This window comes from Vulpes vulpes, chromosome 5, assembly GCF_048418805.1.
Source record: "Vulpes vulpes isolate BD-2025 chromosome 5, VulVul3, whole genome shotgun sequence".
Classification (NCBI taxonomy): Eukaryota; Metazoa; Chordata; class Mammalia; order Carnivora; family Canidae; genus Vulpes; species Vulpes vulpes.
In genome coordinates, this window is record NC_132784.1 from 49,487,203 (window position 1) to 49,513,071 (window position 25,869).

The window sequence follows — 25,869 nt, forward strand, 5'->3', positions numbered from 1 at the left end:
TAATATAAAAAATTACACTCGTGTCACAGGGACAAGGATAGAGAATACTGATAAAAAGAATCATTAACAACTATTTCCAAAGGCAGAAGGTTTAACACATTTTCTGTAGCTTGTTCTGGAATTTCTACTTTTAAAGTATCTCACTTGACTCCAGTATGCTGAGGTTGGCAGTTAATATTTACTGATCAGCACCTTTTCTCTATTAATGTGGAAATTTTCACATAACTACAGACATCCCCGAAGTGTGGCTGTTTAGAAAGTTCATTTTTTTAAACCTATTTTAATAGGATAATTGTGAAATTTTAATGAAGACATTTTGCTAAGACAAACCAAAGTTGTCAATTTTTTTCCCACCTCTTGCTGCTATTACTTAATCTTTTTCCCACCTCTTGCTGCTATTACTTAATCTATAGAGACTAAAATATCTAATTCCATGCATGGATCTAAAGAGGTGAGATTCTTTTGTTTCCCTTCCTAAGTACACACAGTAAGAATGTATCTTTAGGGTAAAGGGCCATATGCTTCCTAGCCTGGGCTTACCACAGTAATCACATAACTCCAGATATCCTGCAGAGAACACATGGAGGCCAGACTAGATGGAGTTGGTGCATCTCCCTTCCCTAATGACTTACTACAAAGTTTGTGGATGTCATGTCTTCCTACCACATTCTAAATCTCGTCTTAGGTTGTTCTGAGATTTCAAATGAGAAACCTTGGCAAGCCTTGCTGTGATGCTCATTATCAATAACACCCCATCACTTGGGAGACAGTGGAGGCAAAGGTAAAGCATCTGATGAAGCTCATTGCAGAACCAGGTGACAGGTGCAACAGATGAACTGGCAACCCAATGAACTGACCTTCCATGTTAGATACACCTAAACATGCAAGAGGGTCTAGATTCCATTGGGGAAGAGGTAAATATTGTTTAATTCTTCTAAGTTTTTTCTGGCAACATCTTCTGGCCCAATGGCTCTTTAGTTTCTATAAAAATCTTCTATTTCAAAGTTACTCTCATAAAAATGAACTCTTTGTTATGCTGCATTTCCCCTTCCTGCATCTCCTCTCCATAGACATTTTCTAGAAGGAGGCTTGTTTCTACTACTTGACTAGTAATCCTTGGACTTACTAAAATATACAGAGCATGTGCTATATGTCAGGCACTAGTCTAAGGGTTTTACAAATGTCACTCATTTAATCTTCATAACACCTTATGAAGACAGTACTACTATTTTCCATCATTTTCTAAGTGAGGATGATGGAATTTTTGTAATTACCAAGCATCATACCTCTAGTAGATGATAAAGTTGGGATTTGAAGGTAGGTTTCAGGCTATACTATTTCCCCCTAGCTTAGGGAAAGAGCAGCCATTAAAGAAGAGTGTCAGTTATTCAGGCAAAATGATATAGGAAGAATCTTAGTGGTTATTTATATTTTAATATTATTAATAAAAGATAATACAAATCTAAATTGGAGAGAAATTCCTTACTCTTTTGGCTCCTATTAAAAAAAAAACTAATTTGCAGAGTAGCTACAAACAAAACCTAAATATTAATAAATTCAAATTAACAGCATTAATTTCCTGTGATACACTGAATGAGTTTTACAGAAAAAAATATATTAGGTCAAGACTCATATCACATTTAATATTTTACAAATTTTAAAATCAATAACATAAATACAGAGACATTTTGGTATCAGAAGGAAATTATTAACATCAAAGTTCAGTTTTAAATTAACATCTAATTCAGAATAATTGGACCTCATATTTAATCAGAATAACTCTAAATGAGCAATTCTCAAAATTCAATTGTAATTAGGTATCACTTAACTCTGTATAGTGTCTTATTCATTCGAACTTTTGTGTTATTTTTTTATTAACAATCCCTCCCCTTTAATAACTAGGATTCAAAACTAGAACTTAATGTTTAAATTTAATTTTTATTATTGCAGAACTGATGACAGATGCTTAGACACAGAAGTTACTTGGTTGAAGAAAATCAGCAAATCCTGCTATAACTATTCCAAAACACTTTGGAAGTCACTTCAATGTAAATTAAGTTTTCATTTCTGTTTTATCTTCATATTTCAATGTTTGACCTCATGAAAAATTCTCATTTATACAGCATGCCATGACAATGTTTCCCCTTCATTTGGTAGAAACCGATAATTTACATTTCGATCTCATGTCTGCATTTTCTCATTATCCTGGGACAATTAAAATTGCAAATCACTCTCCAATAGTGTTATTTTCATGGTGTCAGCTCAAAATTCTAATTTATTTAAAACCCCAAAGTCATATTTTATGAAACATGTACAATTACCAAATAAAAGTTTTATCTTAAGGTAAAGTATTTTAACATAGTTACAGTGGTAAATATCAAACAATTGTTGAAATTTTGACACAAGGAAATGACAACATAACAGGAGGTAGGCACAATTAATAACACATTGATAGTCAAAATGTGTTCATCCACTTTTTGTAGGGCTAAGTTCCTACCAGAATTATGACAGCACACACAAAATTTATTAAGCCTTAGTAAAATAAATAAAACAACCGAAGAAGGAACAACAGCAGAGGAATTATATAAGAGAGTGAATAATTGGGAGAAATAAAGGGCACAGAGTGAATTTACCATTTTCTTAGCTTTTAGCCTGAAGACTGGCTGCAGGCAGTTTCACACAGGATGGCAAAAACAATAGGGGAACTTGCAGACTTTCTGGCCTGAAGAAAAGAAGGAAAATGTTTGGAGTAATCACAGCCACTAAAATGCAATGGGATTACTTTCAGAGAAGAGAAAGATACTGAGAGTTATCTATGTATAAATTCTGCCCACACCTCTGGCCAACTCTTCAAATATGCATACAAAGGACAGAGGAAAAGAAGCACTACTAAAGATTAAAATAATTGAAGTGAAATTTGAGCTGTTACTGATAAAACAGAGTTTGAAGGCTGACTTCTCTAGCCAAGTTAATTGCCACCTAAACTAAAACAAGACAACCAACAATCTTTGAAAGAATATAACAGAATATAGAGTCACTACAACATAATATTATCAATGTCTAGGAATTTTTCCAAATTACTCAACATTTACAAAAAATATTGGCCTTAATTAATACAAGTGTTTCCTTTAGTTTTAAGAAAAATGAAATAACACAATTACCTATAAACAGAAAGAAAAATAAACAAATTTTATTTTAATCACGTAGATGAATTCATACATTAATTAGTTATAGCTACACATTTCATAATGGATGTCACTAAACAGCATAGAATAGGGCAGAGAAGAATAAATGTATTATGTTGTCAATCATATAAGTAAATATGAAAAATAATACTATGCAGATTGTTTTAGGGGGATATATAAACTATAGTAAAAATATAATAACATGGATGGGTACTCTTACAATAAATTCAGTATTAAAGAAAGTAAATTTATATACAGTGAAACACAAGTATCTTAATTATATGTTGATGAATTTTGAAAAGTACACACATTTGTGAGCTGCCACCCTAATCAAATATAAAACGTTTCTATTAGGGCAAAATGTTTCCTACTGCTGCTACTCTGTCATCCTCACCCCTTTTTCCATTTTCATGAATATAAATTAGTCTTTTCCTTTTCTTGAACCTCATATAAATAGGATCTTATAGTATTTACCTATTGAGATTGATCTTTTTTGCTCAACATATTATTTTTGAATGTTGAAGATGCTGTCTTTATCACTCATTGTTTTTGTGTCACTGTATAGAAATTCACTGTATGAATATACTCCATTTAAAAAAAGTTATTCTCTTATTTATAAGCTATTCATTAACTTAAGGTTTGGACATTATCAGTAAAAATCCTCTGTATATTCTTGCATAAGTTTCTTTGAGCATTTTTTAAAAATTATTTGTGGTAAAGATTTAGAAAATACTATATCGGGCAGCCTGGGTGGCTCAACAGTTTAGCACCGCCTTCAGCCCAGGGCATGATCCTGGAGACCTGTGATCGAGTCCCACGTCGGGCTCCCTTCATGGAGCCTGCTTCTCCCTCTGCCTGTGTCTCTGCCTCTCCCTCTCTCTCTCTCTCAATCTGTCTCTCATGAATAAATAAATAAAATCTTAAAAAAAAAAAAGAAAAGAAAAGAAGACTATATCATAGGTAGTATGTTTTACCTTTATTAGGAAATTCTAGTTTTTCAAAGTAGTTATTTCATTGTGATTTTTCTCATTTGTTTATTTCATCTTTTTAAAACATTTTTTTTGACCATGAAAAAAGAAAGAAGGTTCAAATTACTAAAGACAAAATACCATTGCTACTGACAGACATCACAGGGAAGAGATTGCAAGATAATACTATAAATAATTTTATGCCAAAAAATTAGATAACCTAGATAAAATGAACTCTTCCAAACGGACCCTCTTAAAAATAGAGAATGAGGGAAACTATGGGGTCAGTATTATTCTAACACCAAAATTAAACAAAGACATCACAAGGAAAGAAACCTAGAGACCAACATTCTTAAAGAATACTGATGTAGGGCAGCCCTGGTGGCACAGTGGTTTAGCGCCGCCTGCAGCCCAGGGTGTGATCCTGGAGACCCTGGATCGAGTCCTACATCAGGCTCTCTCTGTATGATGCCTGCTTCTCCTCTGCCTCTCTCTCTCTCTCTCTGTCTCTATGAACAAATAAATAAAATCTTTAAAATAATAATAATAATAATAATAATAATACTGATGTAAAGATTCTCAATGCTAGGAAACTGAATCCAGCAACATATATAAAGGATTATACACCATGACCAAGAGAAAGTGATCCCAGGAATGGAAGGTTGATTCTACATATGAAAATCAATCAATGTCAACACCACTTTAAAAGAATAAGAAACAAAGCCCACATAACTATCTCAATGAAAACATTAAAAACATTCAATAAAATTCAATACCTTTAATGATTTAAGCATGCAGCAAAGTAAGACAGGAAATGGATTTGAATCCCTTCCCCCAAAATATTTTGATGGCAGTTTCTATGACCCAATGATCTTATTTTTTTAAAAGTAGTATATACCATACATCACTAGGATTTTCCCATTCTCCCACCCCAATCCCCCTCCCTCACCATATCTTTCTTCTTTTGTTTCTTAACAGGATTTCCAAAGATGTCATCTTCCTTTGTCTTTATTCCTAGGGAATTCATATAGTCCCAGAATTTCAATCTGCACTGATGCCAAATGAGTTGTAAACCTGTATTGACATTTATGTCCTTTCACTTAGGTAACATTCCTCACTCTCTAGCTGTTTATTGGAAATTTAACAAACTGCTCTACATAAATAATCCATAATAAGTTCTACTCTGAAAACCCCTCTATTTTTTCATAGAACTACCAAATTTTTATTTTGAACTTAGCAACATCTTGTTTTTGTTTTTACATTAATTTCAAAGATCAAATAACAGCCAATTGCTCTTAAATTTTCATTAAAATGTATGATGACATTGTTACATGAATAGACTTTCAGAACTATAAAGAGCTATAGTTATATTTAGTAAATCCCACACTATAAAAGAGGAGAAACCTTAAAAATTGATGGAGAGGATAAGATAATCCTTATGATAATTATTTCAATACTTCTATTTATTTTTAAGTCTTCCTTAAATATTATTTAGACTTGTTTGCTTGCAAAGTAGCTATCCAAAATGCTGGACAATGATTTCAATATTATTATGGTAGCTGCATTAGTTAAAATTTATACCTAGCTAATGAGATATGTCTTTGTTGCTTTATGAGTCCTATATAATAAAGGGCATGTTCCTTTTTAATTTTGACCTCAAGATGCATTTTTAACTTACCTGATAATTGAGAGAATTGCTTGGAAAATTGAAGACACTTTCGTTTCTCTGTGCACATATTTATAAAGAATAGGAATGCCCTGCTGTGTTTGTTTATTCCATTTTACAACTCCTATAATTCAGACAATGAACGTATATTTATAAATCAGTAAATTCTAGGAAATGAAAAATAAATGAGTCCACGTCTGACCTCATAAATGATATGTGTGAACTGTGTCAACTGTTTCATCCCTTTGTGTATGTTTTACATTAAAAAAAGTAACACTAAAAAGGGAAAAATATAATTTTGAAAAATATTTAGATTTATACAAACAATATTAAGGTTTTCCTTATTTTCTAAAATATTTGTGGTATGACTCACTTCCAATTATTTGAATATGAATCCTTTTTAGGGAAAGTAAACAGCAATATACCCGTGGTGAATTTGTTTGATGCTACTTAACATTGCCATTTTTTCTAATTGAACCAACATCTGCTCTTCTGAAGATCCAGGTGTGTAATAACTCACTTGGTATCTACTTTTTCTGTTACTATAGCAGCACTTTTTAATGAGGTCAACAAATCCAAATGTCAGATTCTGGATGAAATTGCAAAATGTAACACTGCCTTGCAATAGTTGTGTTTTTGTTCTGTGAGAGCAGCAGAGGAAAATTTATAATTCTTTATGGGAAAACCCAAAACACAGCCCAATTATGGAAGCTATATATTTGCTAAATAATTGATAGCATAAAATTTTAAAAATTCTATAAGGATAAGCAAGTTTCCTTGCTAAACTAATTAATTAAAATTGCGCATAGAACAATATATCTTTGTAAAAAAAGGGAGAAATGAGAGAATGAACATGTTATGTGATTAGAAATAATCCAAGTTGACTGTTACATATATATCATTTCTATGATGTTTTATATGCAATAATTATTGATACGCTCATTCTTAAAATCAAATCCACACCCCCACCATGATAACCTACTGACTATGTTACAGCCTCATCTTGCACCTCTCCTGCAATCCCCCACCCTCCAGCCAAACTGCCTCATTCTGGGATCCAAACACACTAAGCTTTTGTTGGCCTTAACACCTTTGCTTGGGTATTTCCCCTTGTATGACTAACTTCTTCTTTCATTCAAATCTCACTTTTAAATGTGTGTCTCTGAAGGCCTTCCTTGACCTTCCAGGGATTCCACTGAGTTTTTCAGAAGAATGTCTGACATTCTTCTTGATTTCTTATTCTTAGTTATTTCTAACTCCCCAATAGAATATAAGTACTGCAACGATTTAACTTCTCTGTCTTATTTATAGCTATGTCACTATATTTTAGATACTATCTGACACATTTATTGTATACACGCTTGGCAGATGCCTATTTGTGTAGGAACTCAAGGGTCATTATAAGGAAACTAAAGTTTACAATAAGAAAACAATGAAGTTTACAATACAAATGTGAGACATGCCCTTTCTCAAGACATTTTTTTTTTGGCTAAGTTGGTCTCATCATTCAGCTCTCAGTTCAAAATAGTCCATTCTTAATCACCATATTAAAAAAGATTACTTCTTATTTTGCTTGGTCATTGCACACAATTTATTTCCTGCATAATAACATATTTTGAAATTATAGTATTAGTTTATTTATTCAGCATTTTCTTTTTTCCACCATAATAGTACAGAATCCATGAAAGCAAGATGATGTTTGGTTTGTTCACAGTTGTATGCTTTGGTGTATAATCCAGTGCCTAGTAAATGATTCTCAAAAGTATTGGCTGAATGAGTGAATAGTGGATTTAAGATATATTTGACAGTCTGTATATACAGGTTATATACAGTAGGTTTGGTGACAATTCCAATAGATGCGTAGGAAAAAGAGAGAAAAGACTATTTTTATTTTCTGCCTTGGACAATTGGGGGTAAATGGTTAAAGGAAGGCACCACTGGTCGAAGAAAGGCATCAAGAAAAATGGATGGTGGTCCTTTCGGCCGGAACCGCCATCTTCCAGTAATTCGCCAAAATGACCAACACAAAGGGAAAGAGGAGAGGTACCCGCTATATGTTCTCTAGGCCTTTTAGAAAACATGGAGTTGTTCCTTTGGCCACATACATGCAAATCTATAAGAAAGGTGATATTGTGGACATCAAGGGAATGGGCACTGTTCAAAAAGGAATGCCCCACAAATGTTACCATGGCAAAATTGGAAGGGTCTACAATGTTACTCAGCATGCTGTTGGCATTGTTGTAAACAAACAAGTTAAGGGCAAGATTCTTGCCAAGAGAATTAATGTCCGCATTGAGCATATTAAACACTCAAAGAGCCGAGATAGCTTCCTGAAGCGTGTGAAGGAAAATGATCAGAAAAAGAAGGAAGCCAAAGAGAAAGGTACTTGGGTCCAACTGAAGCGCCAGCCTGCCCCACCCAGAGAAGCACACTTTGTGAGAACCAATGGAAAGGAGCCTGAACTGCTGGAACCCATTCCCTATGAATTCATGGCATGATAACTGTAAAGAAAATAAAAGACCTCAAGATTGTAAAAAAAAAAAAAAAAAAAGAAAAAGAAAAATGGATGGTGGTAGATGGACAATTAGAGGTAGGAGATAGATGTGAAGAGAATAGACACTTAAGGCATACACTTTTGAAGTTCATAAGGCACCCTTGCAGATTACCCAAGTAGGTTGTTGGATATATAGGTTAGAAGTTCAGGAGCTAGATATGGACTAAGATTTTGTGAATTACAAATATACAGTGGATAATTAAAGCCATGAGAATGTATGAACCCATCTAAAGAAATATAGGAAATTTTTAGAAGGGGGAAAAAAGTATCAAGATTTGCCCTACAATTTTCAAAAATACAGAAGTTTCAGGGAAAACTGTGAACTGGCTGAGTATTGTAAGAAAAATGACTGGTAAAGAAAATACAAAGAAAGTCATAAGAAGAGAGCATTTCTATAAGAAGGAATTGGTCAGTACTTCTTATGAAAGTAATTTTAAGAGGACTAATAAAACACAATAAATCTGATGCATATAAGAATGATACTCAATCACCATTAAATATGGCTTAAGACTACAATCCAGCCTGTGTTAATTTCTTTACATTGGTTATGGACAATTAAAAAATTCTAAAATCAAACTCTAACTAGTTAATAATATGCCTTAAGCAAATTCCGCTGGCTGGGCCAGCAGGAGACACAGAGCAGTAATTCTATTTTATATGATTAGCCATTGGTTTCATCATCCACTGAAATGAAGATTTCTCCAGATGATCACTAAGACTCCTTCAAGTTTTCTTCTACATACTCTAAAGGGAAAACAGTATCCTCTTAACTCAACCAAAAGGAAATTTCTAGTTATATTTTCTTTTTCAGTTTCTCCTAATATCAATACCTGTATTATACTTCTGCCTTTCTTACTCACTTTTAACAGACAAAATAAATAGCTGTGGCTATACCTCAGGCAAAAGGTTTTCCAACTTCCACTAACATATTCATTCCAGAACAGAATGCAGAAAGTGAATGTGGAAGTCTAATAGATAAAAGAAAATAAGAGCCAGCTATAAGAGCGGTATTTTGTGGGATCATTTACCCAAAGCCCAGAAAGATGCTTAAATTTAGAAGAGCCAAAAGCAATCATAGGGCTGTTTTACATTCCTTATGAATATTTGAAAGGGCATCTGGATCCATGGTTACAATCAGTTGTTACAAATTTTTCTTTCCCTTGGTAGTCAGTGGGGTCCATGAAAGGTATATATTATTTCCAAGCTTCACTAAAAAAAAAACAAGACTTCTACCCAAGCAGATCCTGAGAATCACTAAAAAAGATAAATAACTAGAGTTGAATGGAAAGATAAGTTTCAGATTCTCTAAATACTGCAATGATGACATTGCTCAGCTCTACTGACTCTTAGATACACACCAGGCCTCCCTCAAGTTTTCTAAGCATATAAAATTCAGAAACCATTATATGTATACCAGAGGAGCATAGATAAATGAATAATAAAAACGTTCATTTTCATATAATAAAAGCATTCACTTAGTAATCAGAGGAAAATATTTAAGAACAAATTAGAAAATAGAATCAAGTTTTCTTACATCACAGATGTCATTTTTTTCAAAGTATCTTTCACATGTTCCATATTTTAAATATATCTCTCTGTTAAAACTTATATGTCCAAATTCTATTCTCTTCGCCTTAATATTTATAAACTATTTAATGTATGCTATACATTAAATTGATGAAGAGAAGTAGCAATTTATACAAGTCTCAGAAACAAAGGGACTTTAGTAAGATTTATGCAGATAATTTTTCAGGAAATTTATTGGGAAAAACATTCATTCCTAAGCCAAGGGGAAAAAAATATTGAATTCCGTATTCCTAAGGTTTCACCAAAATACAATTCAAGTTTATATTAAGATAATTTTTAAAACAGATCAAACAAAATAGATGCTAAACAAGGATTATCTAAGACCAGGCACCTACACTGGTTCTTGCCATGCAATGATGGCATGGCTCGAGTAGGTCATTTAATTTTCTAAAACTCGGCTTCTTTGTCTCTCTAAAACAGCAAAAATATCTGTCCCAACCAGATGAGAGTTTATTATGATCTGATAGAGTAATGGTTTGGACAGATAAAATGCTCTTCTAACTCAAGTTAGCAAAATATCCAGTGGCTGAAATCATGGTCATTGGAGTTATGGGAACTGTTAGCATTCTGACCTCAAAACTATGTTCTCTTGAGAGAACAGTTACTCAGACCCTCTGAGTGTCATTTTCTAAATCTATAAAACATTGAAAGACTACCTAATCCAGGAGATGATCATGATTATTGAATAAGAGCTGCAGTTATCATCATTTCTGACTCAACACATGGAAGGTGTTAGAGGAATAAAATTCATCTGTTTTTATTTCTGAATTCTGTGTCCCAGAAAAAAACTTCTGAATATAGTGACACACACACACACACACACACACACACACACACAAAGCAAAAAGGGGATTTAGAATAAGTAATTGACTAATTAATTTAGAAAAAATTAGTCACAAAAATATTTTTTGTTTGATTGTTTACTCAAAGCCTGGGCAACACAGCTAAAAAGAAAACTGCATTGTAAACTAATTATAAAGTTTTATTTTCATCAGTCTCAACACAGCAAGGTGCAAGCATGGAGTGTTTCTATTTTTTCTAATGACTGATAGCAAGTCTTATAAGACTCCACTATACAAATTTTAGTGGGGAGGGGGAGGAGATTCAGAGGGTGCAAAGGACCAACTAATATACCTAAAGTCCTACTAGCCTTAGAGTTCAAAGCCCTTCTCTCTGATTATTCCAGCAGACCTGTGCCCCTCTGCTATGATCTGTCTGCAGGAGAAACCATGGGCACATTCTGACCTCTGCCTCTCTTTTTCCTGCCCACTGCCCACCCCCCTCCCCTCCAGCTTTGTTGCATTTACCAACATTGTAAGCAGGGGTGCTAGGGAGAAATGTGTGCTCCCTGAAGGACTGGCCCAGTTCACCTGAACAATGAAAGTGCACCAAATAAATGGGAAAGTCCAAAGACACACCCTAAGGCACTTCCTAGATTTGCTTATTAGCCTTAATACTTTTGTGACATATTGATCTTAAGACTGTGTTGTGTATTCAGTTGTGTCCCCAAATTGATATGTGGAAGTCCTAATTCCCCAAACTTTAGAATGGGATGTTATTTGGAGCTAAGTCTTCACAAAATCAAGTTAAAATGGGTCATGATGGTGGGTACTAATTCGATCCGTATCCTTATAAAAAGGAGAAATTGGATGCAGATACACACAGACAAGGGAAAAAATATGAAGAGACCCAAGATGAAGATGATCATTTACAAACCAAGAGAGACCTGGGAGCTGATCCTCCCTCACAGTTTCAGAAGGAATTACCCCCTGATGACACCTTGATTTTGAACTTCCAGCGTCTGAAACTGGGAGAAAATACATTTCTGTTATTTAGCCATCTGGTCTATGGCACTATGTGGCATAGCTCTAGCAAACTAATACTATTTCCATTCCAGATCTGCTAACATGGATTTCCAATGCAGGCATCCAGAAATTTTTTTTAAAAAATTTGTCAGATGACTTTTGTATGATCCAGGTCTTAAAAAAAATACTGCCAAAATCTTTAATATCTAAAGGGCAGAGAGAGAAAAAATGATACTAAAAAAGAAGCTTCTAGAAAGGTAAAGTAGAACCAAGCTGGGAAAAATCAAGGAAAACAAGAGAAAAGAAAATTTGAAAGAGATAGAGGTCAAGAATAGAAAATCAATTTTTTTCAAGAAAGACAAAAGCAGTAAAGGTGAATTGCCTTTAACCTCATTAGGATATAGCAGCAGCTTCAAGCTTGAAGTGTGCACAAGATTGCTGGCTGTAATGCATCTCTTTTGTGATTTTCTACTGGCACTCAGTGTTTAATACATTTGGCTAACCCCGAACGCCAATGCATTTACAATACATTAACTTATCAGCAATCATATATTTATGATGCTTAATTGCAAGTCTCATGTAGGAAAAAAAAAAAGAAGCTAATTTAAAAAGGATTTTAAATTTAGAAAGCTCCAGAAACTGGTGAGAAATGTTTTTCAAAATTACATTTTAAATTTGATTTTTTGAAAAGATCATTAAAGCAAGTTAACCTCATTTATGCCATCCTTTTTATACCTGTTAGTAGAGACTTCTTTATTTAGATACTTCATCTGATAGGTAGTTTAGACATTGCATTCTGGGTGCAAAATATACATAAAATTATAAGCACACACATATATTTTTTTAAGTATATTCATGCCTGCTGGGATGTCAAATGGTGTCACAGGCAGACACAGAACTAATTACAGAATAGTTTACCCTAATGGGGGTTAGATTATGTATTTGATAAGGTCTGGTAAGTATATTAGGTTTAGGTCAGAAGAGCATGAGAGAGTGCAGAAAACAAAGCTTAAGAGTAAGAAGGAATTAACATGAAGAGTACACCTTCTGCTAGATTGTGACAACATTCAGAGAAATAAAATAATACAGAATTGTAATAGTGAAGGAAGGTATGGCTGGATGTTTTAACAAAAGTTGAGTATGTATACACTTTAGAAAGAAAGTAAAAGAGAGGAGGAGGGAGGAAGGATGGAGAAAGGGAGAAGGAAGACGGAGAAGGAAGGAGGTATAAAAGGAAGTCGCTGTTCATTAGCTATATTTGCAGGGATTTTCATTTTCTTTTCCTTTTTTTAAAAAGATGTTATTTATTTATTCATGAGAGACACAGAGACAGAGAGAGACAGAGACACAAGCAGAGGGAGAAGCAGGCTCCATGCAGGGAGCCTGATGTGGGACTTGATCTGGGTCTCCAGGATCACGCCCTGGGGTAAAGGCGGTGCTAAACCGCTGAGCCACCAGGGCTGCCCAAGATTTTCATTTTCATTGTCATTTCTTTTTTCATTTTCACAGGTGCTCATCTCTTGCCATAAAGATGCTTCAGTGAACACACTGGTGATCCCTAAATCTGGAGCTGGCCAAGATAAGCCAAGATCATGATGAGGAGCAGAGCTCTTTCACCTCTAAATCATTAATTCCCCTGCATTTGCAAGCCAACTAGAGATCCTAAGTGATCCACTGATTAAAATGAACTTTTCATCAACTACAGAGAGAATTATGTGGGAAAATCTCAGCACGAGGGAATAGAGAACTCTCCTGAGAACAAAGGGCTACTGCAGTGGGTAAGGCAAAGAAGACACCAAATTCAGAACTTCTAAAGCCTCTCCTGAGGTGATCTGGCACCGTTTATGTGGGAACAGTTTTATTGATGAAGCACTCATGAAATGCTTTCTCCCTAAGCTGATTTGTATATTGCACATTTGTTTTAGACACTTTAATACAGGAGGATACATTTGGAAGATTAACTCATTTCCACAAAGCATTGGAACAAGTTAAATAAATTTAAGTAATGATAATGTTTATATCCCGCTTTTCAAGCATCAAAAAAGGAGAGCATCATATTTTTTTCCAGACTTTCCCCTTTTCTCTCAATTTATATTTTTAAGCTTTTTTATGTTTTTTACATGATTTAAAGAGGGTCCCACTTGAAATCCAGTTCAATAATTGTACTATTACAATATTCTGAAACTAAAATTTACAAAGACATAAAATATATGGGTTAGGAGAAAATAAATTTAAAAAATCACTTTTTTGAGGGGGCTGTCTTTTCTGGATAACTAATAACCAATTGTAACAGTCCATCTAGGAGAAACAGCCATTTCTCAAAGTTGTTTTAATAGCTAGCATAAAATCATGCCTTCTGGTAGCAAATAGTTGTATTTAAAAATTACATCTGTCTGAGTCTGGTACCATAGAGAAGGTGAGTTCATGATGCAGCCTGATAGATCTCACATAGCCTCATCTTCTGTAGTGACTTGCAAGAGGCTGCTTCTGTGCCTGTTAAATAGGAAAGGTATGGACCTCTCCTCGGTGTTGACATTGGAGTGTCCACTCCCATCACTCAGCTGCACTCTCTCTTCAGGATGACAGTTGGGCTAAGTGTCAGCCTGGCAAAGCAAGAGCAAACCAAAACAAAACAACAAAACAAACCCCCCACAATCTTGTTGCTTAATTTGTTACCATTCCCCAACATTATGAAGACACCAACATGTACTTATAATATCTCCTTTAAGAAAAGATGAAAGATGAAATATGATATTCATCTTTGTGAATTACTAGGAACAGGGAAATGCATAAAATCAATGAAGCCCTTAGACTCATATGGTATATATACTATAAATCTTTTGTAAGGTATTTTGCTGTAAAAAGCATGTTGATATAAGCAATCTGTTTGCCAAGCTGTTCACCTGGAGAATGATGGTTTCAGGCACAAAACAAATGAAGAAATGCCTTTTTCTCAACCATTTCAACTGAGAAATTAAGAATACATACATATAGAATATTTTCCTAACTATCATATATTTTTTAAAAGAAACAATTTGGCTAGAGTTTATCTTTTTTTATACTATATACTTGTCATACTAATTGCAGAAGCCAAATTAACTGTGTAATCAATAATAATTCACGTAGAATTTAAGAGTTACAACGTATTTTCAAATATATTATCGATGCTACTACATTCAGAAAGTAACCTGTTTTGCTTTAGGAAATACTTCTCTATTATTTCACTTTGCTTAAGTTTCAAAAATATAGATACGATACCATTATGTTATGTATTTTAGCTGTGTGAAGTAGAGAGTATATTGACTAAGGATAAAATTTTTGGTTAAATGTATGTAATACCTGATGTGCCTGAATAATATGTGTTTTGTATTCTAAAGGTGCCCTATGCAAATTTCTATCAATATATGATAATAAACAGGTACCCACTTCTGATAATTTATTTAAATTTTATTTATGTATCTTCACCATCTTTGTAAAAAATGATAAAATAAAACAGCTTAAAATGAATAAAATACATTACAAATATCTGGTCTTAAATTAATTCAAAATGACTTTTTGCTCATTGGTAAACATTGTAACATACCCGAAGGAAGAAAAGGACCCAGTTAATGCCTTTTATCGATAAACATTTTTAAAAGGTCATAAATCCAGTGTGCATTCATTAAAGCTTTAAATCACACATATTTAGGAAGATTGGTGAACTGGAGAAAAAAATCAGATAAAGGAAGGTAATTTGAGAGCCTAGTTTGTTAAATGATGCTTTCTAATTCATGGCAATACTTGACCATCCTCATTTCCTTTTTAAAATTTCACTCCTAATCACACATTACTATATAATCTGTGTTAATGAAATGATTGTAATGACTGAATCAAATTAATGATATTAGAGAAATAATCTTGAATCATGTGTTTACTTCAAGGATGTATCAGGAAAATGAATATTCGTTGATACGTCCCCCTTGAGTTTTATGAAGGTGAACACATTTGCATACGTTTGCATGATGGATGTTTATTAATTTCTCAACTTCCCTTGTGCATTACCAGTGTTAAGATGCTTAAAAAAACTTTTTCTGATTCCTCTTATTCTTTTGACACTACCATTTTTTGTTCCTTTGATGAAGTCATACTGTGAGGTCTCAATTTGAGAAGGGGAAATGGGGTTTTGTATATATGTTTTGAAGTGAGTTACACACTGCAGTAAAAATATTACAATGTCATGGGTACATATTTTTCATTCTGAAAGTCGTTCAGTTGTTAGAACCATAATTGCCTGAATCCATGATTATAATTAAATGTGGTGATAAAGGTACAAATACAGCATAATGCTTAAGAGCTCAGATGTTACTGAACTCAAAATGTTTCAGTACTATTGCCTTTAAAAGAAGTATCAGCTACAAAGAATAGAAAAATCAGATCATCCTTAAAGGTGTTTGTGAGGATTGGTAAGATATTTGCAGAAGTGCTTCTTAGCATATTACTTGCATTTAGAAACAGTTATAAATTGCATTATTTTAATTTTTCACTTCAGATTTTTAGAGGAACATCAGTCCATGTGAGAACACCAAAATATTTTCTTTAGTAGCACAGAAATACTGTTTATAGTTCCCTAAAAACCTATTTTTGTTATCATTTTTAGGTTTCAAACTTTTAAGATGCGAGATCAATATACGTCCAACAGATAAAACAAATTATAAAATGATGAGACTCTAAGTGCAATGACCAAAAGTTTGCAGAATGTAATTTTTCCTATAGGCACAATATGTGACTTGTTTTTGTTCTCCATAACAGCAGTTTTCATTAATGTGAAAATACACAACAACAACACTTTTGGTTACCTCAAGCTCTCTCTGGCATTTTGATTTAGCTCACTGAATCAATTTTCCACAGAAGCTAACCAACCATGTTATTCTTCAATGTCATATCCTTCAAATCTAAAATAATCTTCAGTATCAAAATAATTAAAATAATTCATTGTTGCACTAACAAGGAGAAAAATATTATAATTTGGTTCTTAGTATAAGATTTCTTCATTTTTGGGGGGTAGTAAACATATGTAGCCTTAAGTTAAGATAAAATTGTATTCATTTTAACAAAAGACAAAAAAGCCAATTGAATACATTACGGTTAGGGAGACTATTTAAAGTAGAAAAACAATTGATTAAAGAATAAAATCTTGTGTGTATGTGTGTGTGTGTGTGTGTGTGTGTGTGGTTCTTTTTAAATTGAGAGAGAACAAAATCAGACAGTCTTAAAATTCTCCAAACTATAAGCTTCAACCCACTAGTGAAGGTTGAAATAAATTTAGTGGATCTCAACCAGAATATTTTTCACAAAATAAAGTAAAACCAAAGGAAGTAAAACAAAATGGAAAATATCAGAGAACATTACAATACTGTTTTATGAGACCTTTGTTGTCAGTTTTGTGTGTATGTGTGTGTCTACTGGACCATGAGGGAAAATATACTTATTGTGAAACATGAACAATTAAAAAAAAAACAAAAACAAAACCCAAAAACAAAAATCTAGACTCTTTTTAGTAGTTGAAAATCCTGGTCTCCAGAGGTTAATAGAAAAATAAAAACCTGGAAATTGTAAGTGAATATTAAGGTCAAATTATGCTATCATTTCTCAAGATAAGATTTTGACACAGTTTGAGCCACTGAATTTCCAGTATATTTTCAATCATAAAATAGAACATGGAGCAGATTTTTCTTACTCATTTTAAAGTTTACTTTTTGGAGAGAACAAAACAGCTTTAAAATAGTCTTGGAGACTATCAGTAGAAAATCTAGCCACTCAATGATTCTGATAATGTGTCTGGCTTGACCATCAGTGGAGAGTGATCATTAGGATAATCAAAATCAAATGTTTTCAAAGCTTCTGTGAGTAGAAAGGATTTAAGTTACATATCACCTTCACAAATTTAATGGAAATCAAGGTAGTGAAGTCACACTCATATAATTAAATTGTTAAAAAACCAAGTGAATCCCAGCACATGGAAAGCAAATACTCTCTGGGCACAAATTAGAAGAATTTCAAAGTCCAAGATGTTTGCATCCTTTCACAGATAATATGTAGGTATACTTATCATAATACAATGTAACATAAAAATATTAATAACATGCAATGCAACACAATATTATTAATAATGCAACATAAACATTTCTGGGATCTAAAATCTCTTTCATTGTTTCTAAATTTTTAATATTTGGGGAACACAGAAATCTTCAGTCACCCAACATACCTTTTTCTATTTTGTTTGTGGCTTTGATGACAGCTAGACCACTACCATGATCACCTACCTAACCTACCCCCCCCCCCCCAATCGCATAACCTACCCTTGATCACCAACTGTAGGCTGTGGCCCCATAGGAATTTCCTGCTTACTTTCTTTCACTACTGCTTACCATGCCTTTTCAACATCTCTGTCAACATTTTCCTTATTCCTTAAGGTCTAATTTAAATTAACCCTTCTCTGCTTTCTCCCAGAGATCTTTATTTTTCTTTCCATAAAAATTGTTCTGTGTACTTACATTTCTCTCCCAATAATAGATTACCAGTTCCTTGAGGGCAAGTTCATCATAATCATCTTATCTAGTGTAATGGCTTGAACATACTTGATAGTCTATGTGTGTGTGTGTGTACATGTGAAGGTGAGTGAACTGATGGGATGAATGAGGAAATAGGTGGATAAATGAAAAATATATGCAGATCCATTGTAATTATTTTAGAATAGAGTATTATCCAGTGTTTACCTTTACTGTTTTTATTTAGAACAAGTAATTTGAGTCACCTTAACATTTGATACCCTCTTGAATGATAAATCCCTGCCAAGTGTCTGTCAATTCTTTATCAGTAATCTAACCAATACCAGCATGTTGACAGTGAGGTGCTGGTGTCAATGGATTCCATGTAGTTTACTTATGATACTGATTTTATCTTGACACAGCAACATACATTTCACATTCTGGTGCCTTTCTGCAATATTCTAAGCACTGACATGAATAAATCAGAGAGACTTCTGACATTCAATTTGGAAATTACCTTAAAAACAGATGTCGAATTTTGTCATAGCAACTAAGTGAGGGTGCAAAAGTCACTATATCAAAATAAAGAATAGACATGCCTGATATGTTCGTTCATTTCTCTAAAATTGATTTATAATTGAATCTTTTAGATTATGTAAGTGTAAGTTGTTTGCTGAGAAAGGATTCAAATAACATTTTTAATTATATTGAAAAGTTTCTGGAACATTGGCTTTCCAGTTTTACTTCCATGTAAATCTTTCATATGTCCCCTATTCTCACAGAAGATTAGACATAGTTTACATCTTTGATGCCTTTATGGTGAAATGCTGTCTTTCCCTCTTAATTACTTAGTATTTGCATATTCATTTTTCAAAAATTGATAACAATTTTACAATGTCTCCACATTTTTGACACTTCCCTTCCTGGTCAAATTAATTGGCCCTCATCTATATATTCTTAGCAATAAATTTCAAAAAGTAACATTGTAGTTCTGGAAAATCAATTATAACTATTTGTATGCATAGTGTCAGGATATACAGTTCTACATAATTTTCTCCTCTTTGGGGAAAAAAAACTTGTATGTCTATGAATTAGACATACAAGTTAAAATAGAAGTAAGAAAAATCACTTTACCAAAAAAAAAAAAAATCAACCTTTTACAAAGTCAGGGTACAGAGAAAAGATTATTATAGCCTAGGGTATAGATAGTTGGGTTTATCTGAATAATCAGCATTATTATAATTTGGACTAGAAAAGAACTTTGAATTGTGTAAGGATTTTTTAAATTAAGTCTTTTAATTACTCTTGAAAGAATAGAAAATGAAAGTTTATATCTCTTTTCACATTACCTTGGAGTGAGATTTTATCAGTTTTCCAAGCTAAGCGGAATCAAATCTGTTCATTAATTTCCTGGGAACTGACCAAAAAAGGTTGCCTGTGTAGCTGACAATGCAATTGATAGTGGATACTTTTTTTAATGCTGAGTCAGTTTTCACATTATAGTGAAAGATTCTGATATGACGTCTCTAAACAGAAACTACAAAAAAATAAAAAAAATAAAAAAATAAACAGAAACTACATATTGACTTAAAAATAGCATATTTCTATGATACTTTTCTGAAGTGGTGAAATATAATGTTAATTAACTTAGTCAAATTTCCCCAGCATATGGGACACCTGGGTGGCTCAGTGGTGAGCCTTCAGCTCAGGGCATGATCCCCAAGTCCCAGGATCAAGCCCCACATCAGGATCCCCACAGGGAGCCTGCTTCTCCCTCTGCCTATGTCTCTGCCTCTCTCTCTGTGTCATAAATCAATCAATCAATCAATCTTCAAAAAAAATTTTCCCCGGGATATTAAATTGATATCGTTGGTTGAAATTTAGTGTTTATGAAATCTTGCAGGAAAGTGCTATTTAAATAGAGTTTTTTTGTTTTTTTTTAAAGCAAAAAGACTCAAGTATATAGGAGACTTATTAATTATCTCAGAAAAATTGGCATTTAAAGTTTTTCTAAATATGAAATTAAAACCACATATAGAAGGCCAGCATAATAGTGAAAAAGTTTGCGTTTCATTATAACTTGTAAAAAAATAATGGTGACAGTAAAAGTGCTATGTGTTTCTACATGCAAAGCCAAAAGAAAAACTTTTTCTCAGCCTTCAGCACACAGGTTGGAGTCATGTGACTTGGAATAAGTCAACGTCTTGTAGACCAAAGGCATATAAGCTACTTATAGGCCTGGCCCATAAACTAATCCTGTGAAATGACAGCCCTACAATCCTTTGCCACAGCAATCCTGAAGCATGTGCTGCTAAAGATCAAACTGTGAGAGGCAATGGGGGTCCTGGTCCCATCAGACTGAATCTTGAATGAGAAGTACGTGCGTGTTTAATGTGTTAAACCATTGAGATTTAAAAATGTATTTGTCACCATTCCATAGTCTAGTTAATCCTAATACAGTGCTTATTTTTTATTGTTCTCAAAAATTAAGTGAAATTAGGGACTTTATGCTACTTATTACAATAAAAAAGTAAAAATAAGTCCTAAGGGGTCAGTCTAAATTTTCTAATAAGATTATTTAAGTATAATTCATAATTCTCCACTTTGTGTTTAAGTGTCATGACATAATCCTTAAAAGTATAATTTTTGCAAAAGTATTTGAAAACTTCAGTTTTAGAAGGACTTCAGCTTCAAATTTCAATGATCCAATATTTCTTTTAATATGTTTATCTTAGTTGTATTATCTTGTAGAATTATTTCCTTTGCATATTATTTGGTGCAATTATGTCAGAGTTTGCAGCACCACGGACATTGCTTGTGATGCAGTTTTTCACTCTCACCTCCCTTGATTTCCTGATTTGCTTCTTAAGTGCTCTTTCTTTTCACCATAACTTAACCTTGCATACCAAGTGAACTGGATTTAGAAAAGACCTCATGACAGCAAGAGATACAAATGCTTGATTTGCTAGTATTCTTATCTGGCAGAGTGGGGCCAGGAGTACAGAGGAGACTGGGAAACATTTTATAACTATATTATTCATTAATAAATATCTTCTTAATATGAGTGTTTCCTCCTTATATAATCTCATAAATTTAGGGACTCAAATATTAAGAAAATGATGCATGCATGTGCCTATATCCCATGGTAATTTTAATAACACTTTAGAATTCCTCAAAAATGGACTCAAAGTCTTAATATTAACTTAATGTGACTTCAAACTTGAACAAGATATGGACTAGTGTCTCCCTGTTCCTCGCCACTAAGCAGAACTCTACACCCTGAAAATAATGCCAGGAACAACCAAAAAACTTGAAGGATGAGAAAAGGCAGGCACAGGGGTTGGGGAATCCCAGGATTGCTGGAATAATGTGCTGGCAGAGTGACTTACAACCCTTTCCTCCATCCCCATCCCCCAGACACAGAAGAAAGGAACCAAGGCGCCTCAGATAGAAAGGAAAAAGTAAAGAGAATTAGATGGAAATAGAAAGTTTCAAATGAAATGGGGAAGATAAAAAAAGAAATCTTGGGATATCAGGAAGGAAGAAAGAACATGGAAAAGATTAGAAATATGAATAAATAAAAAAGACATGCTTGACCTCATGTGTTTTCTAAATCATTTACAACTCAAAAGTTGTAAAACAATTCAAACTCAAGGCAATTATATTTGAGGAGTGAAGATAGCAAAGGGACCCAATTAACTAAGTTTTCTACCTTCACATATCACTCAAACTGATAAACCATGACACAGGCAGATTTTAAGTCGCATGTATATCATAACTTGCAGTACCCAGACCAGTGACTAGAAAAATTCTCCAAAGCAGTATGCTACAAATGATCATAAATAAATCAAGATGACATGCTTTAGAAAATGTTCAAATGACCCACAGAAATATGAGAAAAGAGAAAAAGAAGAAGAGTAAACAAACAAAAAAACAAATAATTTGGCAGATTTCAGCCTGAATATATCAATAATTACCTTAAATGTAAATTGTCTAAATATTCCAAGAAAGTCAGAGATTAGAAGAGTAGATTAAAAAGTCATGCCTCAATTATATGCTGTTTACACAAAACTCATTTCAACTTTCACTATACAGGTAAGTTGGAGGAAAATTGATGGAAAAAAGTTACACCATGCAAACATTATTTTTCTTTAAAGCACAAATTACCAAATTTATATCAAAGAAAGAAGAGAGCAAAGAAAATGATCTAAGACAAAGAGGGACATTCAAGAATGAAGGATCAATAACCGGAAGACATAATTACTATAAATGCATAGAACAGAGCCTCAAAATACTTGAAGTAAAAAACTGATGGAGCTGAAAGGAAAAACCACCAAATCTACAGTTACACATGGGGAATTTAATACCCCTCTCTCAGAAATTGATATTACTCCCAGACAACTATACAGAAGGTCTGAACAAGAAAAGGAGCAAACAGGATCTAATTGATTATTTTTGGAACACACCAGTAAACAATAGCAGAATATACAAGTGCTTCAAGCATCTATTAAAAAATTCACATAAACAGATCATATTCTAGACCACAAAACATTCTTAGCAAGTAAAATAATTGACATGATATAGGTTATATTGTCTGACCATACAGGGAGCAACATAGAAATCAATAACAGAAAAACTATGGGAAATTTCCTAAATATGGGGAAGTTGCACTACCCACTTCTAAATAATCCTTAAGTCAAAGAGGAAGTCTTAAAGTTTTTAAAAATATACAGAACTGAACAAGTGCAAAGCAACATATCAAAATACGTAGGCAACATAGTAAAATGTGTGTCCTGAGAGGAGAATTTATAGCAGTAAAGGATTGTGTTAGAAAAGAGAAAAGTTCTTAAATAAATAATCCAAGTTCCTAGCTCAAGAAACTAGGAGTTAAAGAGCAACAGAGCTACTGAGAAAAAAAATCAAGAAACTAACAAAAAGTAGAAATCAATGAAATTGAAACAGGAAAATGATAAATAAAATCCATACATCAAAATGCTGACCCTTTGAAATAATTTGAAAATCTTGCAAGCTTCTAGCAAGACTGACAAGATTAAAAGAGAGAAGACACAAGTCACCAATATAAGGAATTAAATAGTCTGCATCCCATAGACCCTGCAGATAAGGGTCTACAAATAACTTTACACTCTCAGAAAATATGATTCAACTAAAGAAAAGAAAAAAATGGATATAATAGACACATGCAAAAACTTGGATGAATTTCCAGATTTTACTGAGTGGAAAAAAGCTATTCTCTCGATGGTTACATATTGTTGATTTCACTTATCTAACACTCTTGAAGCCACAAATCTGTAGAATTAGAGAACAGCTTACAGGTTGCTAGGGTTTGGGGACAGGGTGGAGGACAGGGGAGGAAATCCTTGTAGCGGTGGAAATGTTCTGGTCTTGACTGCACAAGCATCAGTGTCTTGGCTGTGACATTGTACTATGGGACTGCAGGAAACTACCATTGGGAGAGATCAGGTAAAGAATGTACCAAATCTCTGTATTATTTCTTACAACTGTATATGAATCTACAACTGTCTCATAACAAAAGTTAAACTTACAAATATGAATTGCTTAAGAAATTCAAATTAATTTTTGCATAAACATGTAGGTTAATATGTGATTATAACTATGTAATTATGTATATCTCTATAATGTATTATAGCTATATGATCTCTTTAGTAGGTTCAGGAAAGTGTAGGAAAAAAAGAAGATTCTAAGAAAATAGCAATTAAACCAATATTAGAAATGACTAATTAACAACATAAGTCACATGTGATAACCAGGTAAAAAAAGAGAAATTTAACAGTATTATGAGATATTGCATTAGCCAAAAGCCCTGAGAGAAGGTTGTGCAATACAGAATGTATCCCATATTTTCATGAATATAACACCTCTGGATGGTGCCAGTGACTTTAAGGAGATACCAGTTGTATAGTGACTATGTGAAATATAAGATTTTTCTTATATTTAAGTGAGCGTGAACTTTAGTGCGCTTGATAAGTCTGGGTTGGGGAAATAAACTACAGATTTTTCAGGATAGGTTTGGTGTATGAGGGGAGAGAGATCCGTGTGGCTAGAAGACAACCTAAAGGTTTCTTGTAGGGAAGAAAATGTTCCATATAGTGACTCTAGATGATCAGCAGAATCAGTGTCAGGGGAGAATGTGAAGGTAGAGGAAGGTACAGAAAGGGACTGAATGAGACACAACTCAACTAATTCTAGCTTAGCAACTGATTTGGAAGGTCTATCTCCTGAGCATCAATCAAAGTCGTCCCTGCTATACTAACTCTGATTTCTTATGAGGGAAGAGACTTGTAATGGTGACTGGCAAAGAAGCTATCCTTGTGGCGCAGTTTGATTCAAAGCCCTGCAGGGGCATATCACCTGCTTAGGGACCATTGACAGGCTCTATGGTTAGGGGTTTGCACCCTCTGTTGCCTGAGCCAAATCAGCTCACTGCCTATCTGTATAAATAATGTCTTATTGGAACATGAATGCCTTCATTTGTTTACAAATTATAAATGGCCATTTTTGCAATAAATGGCAGTGCTGGGAATTGAAACACAGACTATTTGGCCTTCAAAGATGAAAATATTTACTCTCTGGCCCTTTACAGGTGAGGTTTGCTGACTCTTGCTCTAGGGTACAAGTCTGAGATGCCTCGACAATGTTAAAAAAGGTCTCAAAACAAACTGAATGTCCATGAGGTCACTTTTCCTCTGGAGTGAATGTTAAGCTTTTGTTAGCCAGTATTAAAATGTATCTACAATTATTGCAGCTACAACTTTCCTGTGCCTGTGCCTACAACACCTACTGAAATCCATCAGCTATGAAATAAGAACCTGGCAACATGATGATAACTTCCATTTTCATTGTACATTATAGACTAACTGATCAACATGTATACATGGCATGCATGGACCTATCTCTACTGATAAATTTGAAGCTAAATATTATAGTCTAACAATTTCAAGGGATTGTCACTAAAGTGTTTTATGCTCTAAGTAACTTGATGTGAGAAGAATTATCTAAGTTTCCAAATTTGTCTAAGTTGCTCCTGAGTTTACCTCTTCATTGAGACAATTTGTTCCTTGTTAAGATTTTCAAAAGGAATTTCTGTGAGAATCTTAGTAATGTGACAAGTGTTGAACTGAAAAGGATATTTAGTATGACCTTTCTTTTTGTAGAAAAAAAAGAAAATCTTAATATAAGGCCAGGGAATAAATACAAATAAAATAAAGTAAGGCAATTAAAAGTTAGTAGCAATATCAAACCTTGGTATTCACATTTTTTTAAGTTTCCAATCAATATGCCTATGAGTAATATAACAAATCACCTAAAAAATTCTTGTTAGTATTCAAGAATTGGAAAAGAGGAAAAGAAGAGGAGGTCTTCAACTTTTTAGGAAAGAAGTACTTTCCTTCCTGAAAATCCTGATTATCTTCTCAAACCCATCCCATCCATTTTAATTTTTATCTTGAAATTTAATTTTTATCTTGAAAGGCAGAATTCAACCATGAAATTTCAGCCAGAAATCTGAGAGTCATGTGAGAAGCCTCTCTGTCTTTCAT

The 25,869-nt window shown here is 33.6% G+C and overlaps 1 protein-coding gene across 1 annotated transcript; it reads left to right on the forward strand.

Moving 5' to 3' along the window:
* The first annotated feature begins 7,793 nt into the window (after window positions 1-7,793).
* On the forward strand, window positions 7,794-8,382 carry LOC112919232 (large ribosomal subunit protein eL21-like). The gene has a single exon (XM_072758067.1). The coding sequence runs from the start codon at window positions 7,835-7,837 to the stop codon at window positions 8,315-8,317; it is 483 nt and encodes a 160-aa protein (XP_072614168.1). The 5' UTR covers window positions 7,794-7,834; the 3' UTR covers window positions 8,318-8,382.
* The last annotated feature ends 17,487 nt before the right edge of the window (window positions 8,383-25,869 follow it).

Bases quoted from the DNA above. Each gene is read 5' to 3' on its own strand.
- LOC112919232 (XM_072758067.1), top strand. From the start codon at position 7,835: ATGACCAACACAAAGGGAAAGAGGAGAGGTACCCGCTATATGTTCTCT.